The 12,298-nt window shown below is 41.0% G+C and overlaps 1 protein-coding gene across 1 annotated transcript; it reads right to left on the reverse strand.

Moving 5' to 3' along the window:
* Positions 1–6,247: 6,247 nt before the first annotated feature.
* LOC114658770 (histone H1-like) lies at positions 6,248–6,937 on the reverse strand. Its single transcript, XM_028810823.2, has one exon. The coding sequence runs from the start codon at positions 6,896–6,898 to the stop codon at positions 6,299–6,301; it is 600 nt and encodes a 199-aa protein (XP_028666656.2). The 5' UTR covers positions 6,899–6,937; the 3' UTR covers positions 6,248–6,298.
* Positions 6,938–12,298: the final 5,361 nt, after the last annotated feature.

The raw sequence follows: 12,298 nt of genomic DNA on the forward strand, positions 1-12,298 counted from the left end.
CTCACAAAGAAAAACATCCAAGCCCGGCTAAACTTTAGAAAAACTTGCACCCAGTCTCCAAAAACGGATTATGGTCTGATGAGACCAAGATTGAACTATTTGGCCATAATTCCAAAAGGTTATGTTTAGTACAAAAGTAACACTGCACATCATCAAAAGAGCACCATAGCCACAGTGACGCATGGTGGAGACAGCTTTGTGTTTAGGGTTGCATTTCTTCAGTTGGAACTGGGCCTTGAATCAAGCTGGATGAAATCAAGAAGAGCCACACACCCCCCCACACCCCCCCCCCCAAGTATCGGTCTATTGTGGCACAAAACCTTCAAGCATCTGCTAGGAAGCCAAAGAGGAACTTATCTTTCAGTATGACAATGACCCAAAGCGTACATCAAAATCAACAGCTTCATCAAAGGAGGATTAATGTTCTGGAATGGCCCAGACTTGCGGGGTGATCTGAAGAGAGCGGTGCGCGGGACGTGCCCTTGGAATTGAGTGATCTTGAGTGGGCAAAAATCGCTAAGTCCAGGGGCCTCATGTATAAACGGTGCGTACGCACAGAAATGTTGCGTAAGAATGTTTCCACGTTCAAATCGCGATGTATAAAACCTACACTTGGCGTGAAGCCACGCGCTTTTCCACGGTACCTCATACACTGTCGTACGCAAGTTCTCCACTTGGTTTTGCAGACTGGCGGCACCCAGCATCAAAACAGTGCTACTGTTCCTGTGTGGTTACCCTTTCTTAGATCCACATCCACGACGGTGGCTTTATCAAATACACTGAAATTAACTGCATATCGTTCATAAATTTAATGCATCTGATTTTATAATTAACCTGTAACAATATAATGGTCCACAGAATGGTTAAACTATTCTAAATACCATAACTGCTTTAGCGTTGTTACTCTCACTGCACCTCCTTCTTCTTCTGTCAGCTTCTCCCGTTAGGTGTTGCCACAGCGGATCATCTTTTTCCATATTACTCTCACTGCACCACTCGGAGTATTTATATCACTGTATCTGAGTGTGAATCACAGATCTACAGCGATTGGAAAGAGAATTATTGGTGTACAGTAACAAGCACTCGCTGCCTCAGCCATTCGCTATTTGAACTGCTCTCATCCGATCAACGCTTCACAGCCTTTCCTGTTCGGACCTCGTGGTTCACAAACAGTTTAATCCCAAGAACTCTAAATGCACTCAATCAGTCCATCAAGTGCTCCTTGTAGAACTGTTTGTACTTGCAAGTTACCGTGAGGTAATCGTACTTATGAAAGTTATAATATTGCACAACCTGAGCCACTTTATAAAGCGCATATTTACATATGATGACGATATCATTTTTAAGATGAAATGCAGCAAAATATGTTGATTATATTATACAGATAAAACTTTAATTACACGGTGCTGCAGCGCTAGCGAGCTTGAGCTTCGTTCACGGTTTGTTCCTGCCTCGCGCTGTATTCACGCTGTGGCTGGAGCGACACTGGAAGGATAGATGGATAGAATAATTAAACATTACGAAGATATTTCAATGTTCCTTAAAAGTTTTGAAGAATCTGCGTTCTAAGCTTACAGATGGCTTAACGTCTATTACAGAGCTGATTGTGTGGCGATTGGGTATTTGGAGAAAGAAAAGTAAGGACAGGAATTGGAGGTTAGTACGTTTGAAAGAGACAGTACTGCTGTAAATAAAGCATTTCACTGAAGGTTGCGCATGGCACAGCAAGCATCTTGTGTAAGACACGAACAATCACTGTGCCACCGTGTTCCCATGTTTAATAACATGCTTTAACTCATCATCATGAAAATGATATCACGTATACTTCTCAGTATTTTAATTACTCAGAGAGCTCTAATATTACGAATGTAATGGATTCTGTGTCCTGTCGGAGGAAGAGAACATAGAAGATCAAATACACAAGAAAGCATTTAACGTGCTACTTTAGTTACGATGGGATATGAGAAACTAGTAAATTAAACGATTTTAAGATAAAGTTTATAATGTTCTACTTTAATGACACAATAAACTACGTGATTAAAGTGGAAATTTCGAGATTAAAGCTAACATTTGGTGCTTTTTTCACACTGTGTGTCTTTTTTTTCTCTGTACCCTAATAAGCTTTCATATGACACTCAGACGGTGGGCTACGACTCGCCTTTTCACGCCGACTTTGATATGTGACAACTTTTTTATTTCAGGCACTGTGCGACTTTGTGAACTTGAGCTTTCGAGTTTCTCCGACACGCTATGTCACTCGATTAACTTCCTTTTGTTGCTTATATGACTGTTTAAACCAACAAGTAGTACGTTTTTCTTTGCCTCTATTTGGTATTCGCTGAAATTCTTCTATTTTTCCTCATACTTTTGCCATTGCCTTTCATAGAACGCTGGGCTTAAGGGCTATTTATATTGATTGGCATATTCAAAGAGGCGTAATTCTGGGAGGAGTTGGGGCGGGACGGAAGGCGCGTGCACGTGCGTTTATTTCCACACTGAGCAGGATTTATGTAGCGGAAGAACGCGGAAGTTGGCAAACGCACAGATTCCTGCATCTGGATTTTTCTGTGCGTAAGCACATTTCAGCTTTTGTGCTTACGTCATGTTATAGTGTGAATTCTACACACGGCATTATGCATGAGGCCCCAGATGTGCCAAACTGATACTCTTGCCAAGAAAGACTGAGAGCTGTTCAGATCAAAAGGGGCTTCAACTTCAGTGCATCTAGAAAGTATTCCCAGCGCATCACTTTTTCCACATTTTGTTATGTTACAGCCTTATTCCAAAATGGATTAAATTCATTTTTTTCCTCAGAATTCTACACACAACACCCCATAATGACAACGTGAAAAAAGTTAGAGATTTTTGCAAATTTATTAAAAATAAAAAAATTGAGAACTCACATGTACATAAGGTCCTGCGGTGGGTTGGCACCTTGCCCGGGATTGGTTCCTGCCTTGTGCCCTGTGTTGGCTGGGATTGGCTCCAGCAGACCCCCGTGACCCTGTGTTCGGATTCAGCAGGTTAGAAAATGAATGGATGGATGGATGGATGTACATAAGTATTCACAGCCTTTGCTCAATACTTTGTCGAAAGACATGCAGGTTAGGTGCATTGGCGATCCTAAATTGTCCCTAGTGTGTGTGTGAGTGTGTGTGAGTACACCACGCTGTGGGATTGGCTACAGCAGAGACCCCACCCCGTGACCCTGTGTTAGGATATAGCAAGTTGGATACTGGATGGATGTTGTCCGTATTAAATAAATATTTTCAAATGATTTCACTTTTGCAGAATTTTTTTAGCTTGTAAAAAATAATTTTCAATAATTTTACTTTTGTTTCCCTCATAACCCATCAAAATCCTTGCTTTATGTTTTTAACTTATGTCTCTACTTTTATATAATATATTGGTCTGGGTGTGTAGGGGGCATGTATAAATTTATATATATAGTAATATAGAGATTTTAAGAGAGTCCCATATTTCTAATTTTTTAATCTGGCAATTCTAGGATAGATGGACAGACATGAGAATGTGACTGATGCAGGGCCGGATTTATATGAAAAGAGGCCCTAGGCTATTCCACTTATGAGGCCCTTTCACCTTCCATTTTTAAGTTTGTAAATTACATGAGAGATAATAAAATATGTAATACGCGTTGATCTTAACCAATACATTTTTATGTTTGTTTATTAGTCATATGTATAGAATTTCTCCTTATTTTCGGTTCAGTGTTTTAGTGTTCACTGTTTTTAGAATAGTGTAATTTTAATTTTGCTAACAATTTGAATGTAGGCCCCTCTTGATCTTGAGGCCCTAGGCTGAAGCCTAGTTAGCCTATAGGAAGATCCGGCCCTGGACTGATGTGTCATTGAAATGCAGTGAAATTAGATTTTCTATTAACTTCATCATCCTGTAGCCTGGAGTCACTAAAACGCCAAAATCAAAAAAGTCCATGTAGGACATAAGGATGGTTGAAACTTTCTGTAATTTCTGTAGGCAATTTCAATCCCAAATTCATGTTGTATAAAGCCCATGTTATGCACGCTTCGGTTCTATTCAATAAGGGCGCGCACAAAAAGGCGACCTCAATTGGGCGCGGAGAATAAAAGCGCACATAAATAAAAGCGATCTTCAAAAGGGCGACCTCAATTGAGCGCCGAATAAATGCACGCGCAAATAAAGGAGCGCTTCAAAAGGATGACCTTCGGAGCGAATTAAATTAATTGTCCTTGATTATGCTAATAGACCGCATCTCGAATATCTACGTGGCATTGCACGGACGGAGTGGTGGCTCTGAGGCTAGGGATATGCTCCGGCAATCGGAAGGTTGCCAGTTCGAATCCCGTAAATGCCAAAAGGTACTCTGCTCTGTTGGGCCCTTAACCTGCAATTGCTGAGCGCTTTGAGTAATGAGAAAAGCGCTATATAAATGCAAAGAATTATAATTATTATTATAATCCACAGCTTCAAGTGCAACTTGCTTTCACCTTTTTATATATTCAGTCATTGCCTTAATCGAATTTTCTGTAATTCTGAAAACAACGAAATATAGAGAGCTTTAGAAATAGTTCGTTAGAAGTTCATGCATTAATTAATTGGATGTTTTAATATTCTTGCTTTCACCTTTTTATACGTTCAATCATTGCCTTTATCTAATAAATTTTCTGTAATTTTGTTGCGTTTGCCTTTATTCACCGCGCCCAATTGACGTCACCCTTTTGAAGATCGCCTTTATGTGCACGCCCTTATTGACGGATACCGCATGCTTCAGAGTGTGACCAGGTTATATACCTGAGGCCTCAGGTGTTGCTCCTGCCTTGTGCCTGATGACTGCTTGCGATAGGCTCCAGCTTATGGCTAAACCCTGCCCTCATTAAGAGGGTTTGAAAAATGGATGGACGATCTTCCTCTTACTGAAAGTGATGTTGAAAATAGTTTCTCGCACTCATTATGTGCAGGAATTAAGAAGAAAAAGTTTCAAACACATTCCTTTCCTAACTTCATATTCAGAAATAGTTGCTAATCTAACAACTGTAATCAATTGTCTTCACTTTCTCTCTCGACTGCGCTCTTTGAATGCGTTACATCCGTAACAAAATGTAGGGGAAGACGTTCTAATTAAGGTTGGCAAAAAACATCACAGTAATAAAGACTAGTAAAAGGCGTTTTATACGCTGGCTTTCTGTGAAGAGTTGACTGCAGAAGCCGTTAAAAGATGAAGAAACGGAAACAACAGCGCCGTTCAAATCGCGCGCCGAGCTTTTAAAATGTGCAATCAAAGGGAGACTTCTGGGCAGAGCCTAAGAGAGAACCCCGCCCCCATACATTTCACCCAATCAGAAGGCGAGCAGATCTTAATATAAAGCGCTTCGTGCGGCGGTTTCTGTTCATTTTCTGTTTCTACTGGGTGTGCATTTTTTGTTAAGTTCGTCGAGATGGCAAGAACAAAGCAGACAGCTCGTAAATCTACTGGTGGTAAAGCTCCCCGAAAACAGCTCGCCACTAAAGCGGCTCGTAAGAGCGCTCCTGCTACCGGTGGCGTGAAGAAGCCTCACCGTTACAGGCCCGGCACTGTAGCTCTGCGAGAGATCCGTCGTTACCAGAAGTCCACTGAACTGCTTATCCGCAAGCTGCCTTTCCAGAGATTGGTAAGAGAAATCGCCCAGGATTTCAAGACTGATCTCCGTTTCCAGAGCTCCGCAGTCATGGCTCTGCAGGAATCCAGCGAGGCTTACTTGGTCGGGCTGTTCGAAGACACCAACTTGTGCGCCATCCACGCCAAGAGAGTGACCATAATGCCGAAGGACATCCAGCTGGCTCGCCGCATTCGTGGTGAACGCGCTTAAGAACATTTATAGAGATCCACAAACAACAAAGGCTCTTTTAAGAGCCACCACAAGTTTTTTTACTAAGAGATTAAGTCCTTTTGACGTGCCCTACAGTAAACGTCACATTTTCCCATTTCACAAGATTAGAAGATACGTGTATAAATACTTAGTAACAGATACACTCTGCTTTTGATGAGAGGGGAACCGCTAAATCGGCCCTCCCTGCGTTTTACGCATTCTCTCCGCTTTCCTTAAACTGTATGCAACTTTTCGAACTGCTGGAACCTGCAGTCTCCACGCCATTGCACGTGAAGGACCCCCCCCAAACAAGAGCCACTTGGACATCTCACAGAAAAAGCACAAGCGCCATCAGACCTTATAAACGTATTAAAAATAGATCTGCCCTTCTCAAGGAGATGGGGGCTCTTAAAAGAGCCGTTTGTGTACAAATATCGGGACATGTAAACAGATCACTTCTTTTTCGGTGCTGCCTTCTTTACAGTCTTCGCTTTGGCCACCTTGGGCTTTGCTGCTTTGGCCTTCTTCGGGCTCTTAACCGCCTTTTTGGGCTTTGCAGCCGGCTTCGCTTTCTTGGGGCTCTTAGTGGCTTTCTTCGCTGCTGTAGGCTTCTTAGCAGTTTTCTTGGCTGCCGCGGGTTTCTTCGCTGCCGGTTTCTTCACTTTCTTGGCTGCAGCGGGCTTTTTCGCCGCTGGCTTCTTTTTCGGAGTCGCCTTTTTCTTGGTGGACTTCACCTTCGGTTCTGACGGTTTCTTATTGATTTTAAAAGACCCAGAGGCCCCAGTACCTGTTGTCTGCACGAGAGAGCCTTTACTCACAAGGCTTTTCACGGACAGTTTTACGCGGGCGTTATTCTTCTCCACATCGTAACCACCGGCAACAAGAGCCTTCTTGAGCCCAGCCAACGAGAGCCCGTGGCGCTCTTTCGAAGCCGACACAGCCTTGACGATCAAATCAGACACGCTAGGGCCGGTCTTTTTAGGCTTCGAGCTCGTTTTCTTCTTTGGCGCTTTAGCCGGAGCGGGTGCCGCTGCTGGAGCTGTTTCTGCCATTTCGATCAAACACACTCGGATTTCTCTGTAAAAGTCTGCAGTGAGGCGCGTCTCAGCCGCTCATATCACACTGATGAGAACCGTGCAGACTCAAGTAGCTTCGAGCACGTAACTAGAGACCTGACAAGTGTGCTTTCTGTTTTCACAAAATCCCCCTAATTTAGGAGGAAAAAATCGGAAAGGTCAACCCTGAGACATCGAGACATATCGGGGGAAACGTGTTGTTAGCAGGTCTGGTGCTATCATTTAAAAAGATGGTACCGCTAAACGGTCAGAAAGAGAAAAGTCACCGCGTAAAAGACGAGATGTCACTCGTTACAAGACAAACAATCATTTCGTTTCAAATACTCGGTGACTGCGCGTTCTTTCAAACTCGAAGCGCGCTGGATTAATAATAGAGAGGTCTAATGTTGATGTCAAAAAGTGTTTATGTAATTTATCCAACAATCCACTTAAAATCCGAGGTCTCTACAAGATCAAATTAACACACCAGCAAGAGTAGTTTACCTAATTTTTGTTAGGCTTATTTCAAAGACACTTGTAAAGAAAATAACTTCCTCTCAAAACTCATGTACATAAACCTGTATTATGCTTCTGATATTGTAATAGACCATAGAAAATTTTATTATTAGAGGGAACCCGTCAGCTACAGATAACCATAATTTAGCTTTACTGAACATGACAATTGCATTTTGAAAATGAACGTCATCCTCAAATTTATGATGATTTAGTTTATTTCACGCCCTGCTTCTATATTCAGCTTTTCCATTTGATAGATAGATAGATAGATGACTTACAAACCTGAGCGCACATTAAGATCTCAAGATGCCGGTCTGCTTATGATTCCAAGGATTAATAAAATAACAATGGGAGGTCGAGCTTTTAGTTACAGGGCCCCTAAACTGTGGAGTGGTCTGCCTGCTACTATAAGAGATGCACCTTCGGTCTCAGGCTGAAGACTCACTACTTCAGTTTAGCACACCCTGACTAGAGCTGCTGATTAACTGTACAGACTGCATCTCTGTTGTCAGTCATTAGCACTAAAACATAAGTAACATGACAGTTCTAATTTGTTACTAATCCTCAATTATTCTGTTTCTCTTCTCTGTACTCAAATGTGCCACTTGGTGCCACGGCCCACCAGCCAAGTTGGTTTGCCTGCCTAAGGTAAAGTCATCCCTGATGGAGGATCACAGGAATCGTCAGGTAGAGGGGTCCTTTCATCAGATTGGTTGGCCCAGCGCTGTTTCAGCCGTGGAATGGCCACATGGGGGAGTCAGCTTGATGGATGAGGTCTCCAGGACTCTAGAAATATCCAAATCTTCTTATGTGATATCATCTACTGTTAAATTCTGCTCCGTACTTCTAAATTGTTTATTTTTATACTGTATTGAGGATTTGTTCTGTGAATTGTATTTTATTGTATAGATAGATAGATAGATAGAACCCTGATTGGTCCATCTGTTTTAACTTAAGAAAGTGTAAAGATGGGATTGAAGACAGTCACACAAATCCAATTACCCTGGAGATCAATTATAATAATAACAATTCATTATATTTATATAGCACTTTTCTCAGTACTCAAATAATCTATACTTCAGTTTCCTGACCACCTTTATAGCAACTTGATGGTTATGGAGAAACTAAAGACAGAGGCTGTGTCCTGGAGCTTCAAGCATAAGCTGAAAATAGAATCTTAGCCAGAAGATACTCAATTGTAAGCCACCCTCAGATTGACATGCTGGGCCCACCTGAAAACTAGGACCAAATAATAAATGAGATATGAAGGACTTCTGTGACCTCTGTACTGACACTGTTTGGAGCAAAATTTGAACCATGTCCTGTAGAAGTATATCAGTGTACTGTTCCACAGTCTCGCAGTTCGGCATGGGATTGTTGCATGAATAGGAGTAAAGTAGCAGGTGTTTATTTGCAATACTGAACATTGTATTGCTCCTCTGAAATACAGTTAAAGGGAAAAAAGAAAACAATGTGAAAGTAACACTAGTAACATTTGTTTAAGTTATACACATGTGAAATCTTGCCTGTGTGTCAGACAAGGATCTACATCTCCAAACCTGTAGTCTTCTACAGAAGGTCCTGGTAAATAGATTATCTGTCTGACAGAAAACAGATTGTGACAACGAGGAACGGTGTCTCTGATGTGGATGAGAGCATCAGTGGAGCTGCACAAGGAACAGTCCTGTGTCCTTATCTCTTCTCTGTGGAAACCTTGGACTGTAAATAGATAGATAGATAGCTAGATAGATAGCTATCTAGCTATCTATATATCTATCTAGAGCAGATGTTTTTCCTTAGGAGGCTGTTTTTCTTTAATGTGAGTGGTGACATCCTTTGTATATTCTGTAACTGTGACAGCACAGAGATGGAAGTTCTAGCCCTAGTTGTTCCTGTTCCCCAACCAGAGTTTTAACTTTCTCTCAGTTTCTTCATGGGTGCTCAGGTTCCCTCTCACAGTGTAAAGGCATACAGTTTCAGTTAATTTGAGAGATTTAATTGGTTCTACTGAGTGGGAGAATGTCTATGTTTGCCCTGCAATGGACCGGTACCCAGTCCAAGACTTGTTCGTGCCTTGTCACCCAAGACTGCTGGGATAATTACAAGCTGCCCTGCTTCCCTGATTTGAATAAGAAGGTTAGGAAAATGGATGGATGGATAGACAGTTGGAAAGATAACTGTGGTCATCACAAGTATATATTGGACAAAGTAATCAAATGTGCCAAATGAAAGTCCTCAGATCATCTGCAAGAACAACTGTCAGCAAATGCAATGGATCAGCCTGGAGAGGCCTTAAACAGGTCACTAACTAAAAGAAACTTACATCAAACTGTTCTGCTGATCCCAGTCTGGCTAATCAGTTTTACAGTCTTGGATGTACGTGTCCTCATTTGCCCAGCTCATCTTGGTTACGTTATCGACAGTGGCGGGTTCAAGAGGCTTCCAAAAGTCAAGTGGGAGCGTGGAGCCAACCCGCAACATCACACTCCCATATACCAAACTAGTCAGATATTGTAGATGATCAACACATCTTCAGTAGATCTGTTTTTAGGGTTAGAAAGTCCTAATCTTTATGGCTCTGCTCCTCTTGTCCAAGGGCTGAAGAGAAAACACAGCTAATGACTAGGATGACTGCAGTCCATGACTGAGGACAGCAGGAGTCTTTGTCTTTGGCAAGGTATCTTTTCTACAAAATGGAAATTAGATGAAAATCACGGCCACACCAAAACATCCACTTCTACAAACTCAGGCAGCCATTCACACCACAATGGCTACGATTCACTGCAGTTAACAACAGAGAAAGGAAGACTTACCTTTCATTTACATCTGTTTCAAAGACAAGAGAAGCCTTCTCCTTGACCAAAGCAATATTTAATAACTGCGCTCCAACCAAGTGGGGCAATGCATTAGTAAAGGACAACTGTATCTTTAATGTGTTTAGGACTTAAAGTGTTCACTCCAGAGTGTCGGTCAGGATACTGGTAAATGATGCAGAGAATTCCACACAGCAGCCAATCATGAAATTGGCAATCGGAAGGTTGCCGGTTTGAATCCCGTAAATGCCATTAGGGACTCTGCTCTGTTGGGCCCTTGAGCAAGGCCCTTAACCTTGCTGAGTGCTTTGAGTGAGAAAAGCGCTATATAAATGCAAAGAATTATTATTTATTTGAAGATATCCACCTGTATTTGAATAGGCATATACAGTATATATATATGTGTGTGTGTGTGTGGTCTACTATAAAAAGAATACAGTATATAAAACAAATTGGTAAATTACACAAAAGTCCACTAGATGTCAGTATTACTCAAATTAGGCACTACCTTATCGACAGTATGAAATCCAAATCAATAAACTTTCAGTAAACAGTATTAACAAACTTATGGTAAAGTACATTGATGAAATTCAATAAACTATTATAAAATAATATTCCTGCATGTAAATAACATTAAGGCACATTCCAAACATATAGACGCTAAACAGTACACTTTAAACAACTTTGCATCTTAACGTATTAAAAACATACAATACAAGTAAAATGCAAATGAACCCACCTCTGGTCATTAACGCACACTTCTTATTAATTTAGGACATTACTAACTCTATGGTATTACAAACAAATGTTTCTCTACGCGGAAATGACTTCTGTAGTACACGTGCATCTCTGTCGCTTTTTGAACATTAGGGATGGGAAGATCGATACCACAGTAATCGATACTTTGATACTCAAACTGTACTCATTTGGTATCGAGTACAATTCAAAAATATCGATTACTACTTTTTTCCATAAGATACAGTAGCAAGGTTCATGCAAGAGGCGTACAAAGCATTAACACACTTTCCGCGCTCACATACTGAAATGAGCAGGCGCGCTGTGACACAACACCGCCATAATACACGCCCCTTGCACATGCGCAGACTCTACACCAATGAAGTTAGTTGTATGCTGCTACTTTTTAATGATGGAAAAGAATGCAGCCGCCCGATGCAATATTTGTGAGAAGAATCAAGAATCAGCAGTATAGTGGAAAAACAACCCATTGAAACAGTTAAAAAGCACACATGCTATTCAACAGAAAGACGTTTGTAAAACGTCAAAGCGATACAAATCTGAAGCTCGGCGATTTAGCTGCGATCAGTGCCAGATAAGGGAGGTTACAAGAGAGTTTTCAAAGATGCACGACACGTTATTCAGGTAACTACGCTAGCAGGATTATGTAGAAGGGGATTTACTGAAGGCTTTTCAGTTGAGTAAAATATTTTACCGTTTAGCACTCATTAATACTTTTGAAACATAAATTCTGTTGTTAGCAAAATTGGGGGGGGGGTTACAAAATAGTGAAGCATAACTGTCAGAGCATTTTGTCAGTTTGTTTTGTTTTTCTAATTAAAACGTAGGGTACAGTACAACGAGCATACATAAATAAGAATGTTAAATAGTCTTAACACTATGAAAATACTTACCAGATATGCTTAATTTGAAGATGAAAACTTTCACTAAAAGTCGTTTTCTTTCCGAAAAATAAGTGCCTGAGTAAATGTTAATAAAAATATTATTTTGCAAGTTTAGTGGATTTAAAAGTATTTAACTGCATCATTAACAGCATCTAGTGTAACAATATATTTTTTCTGCTTAAGTTTGTATTGAGCTTCTGTTTCCTCCCACAGTTCAAAGACAGGCAGGTTAAGTGGATTGATGATGTTAAATTGGCCCCTGGTGTGTGTGTGTGTGTGTGTGTTCACTCTGTGATGGCCTCTCGCCCTGTCCAGGGATTGTTCCTGCCTTGCAACTGCAGAGGCAAAATATGATTAGGTGTAAAAATGTCAGCATTATTTTTTCTAAATAAAGATGTGAAACTTAACTGAATGTTAAGCTAATATGA

The sequence above is a fragment of the Erpetoichthys calabaricus genome, chromosome 10 (assembly GCF_900747795.2).
Source record: "Erpetoichthys calabaricus chromosome 10, fErpCal1.3, whole genome shotgun sequence".
Lineage (NCBI taxonomy): Eukaryota > Metazoa > Chordata > Cladistia > Polypteriformes > Polypteridae > Erpetoichthys > Erpetoichthys calabaricus.

Bases quoted from the DNA above. Each gene is read 5' to 3' on its own strand.
- LOC114658770 (XM_028810823.2), bottom strand. From the start codon at position 6,898: ATGGCAGAAACAGCTCCAGCAGCGGCACCCGCTCCGGCTAAAGCGCCA.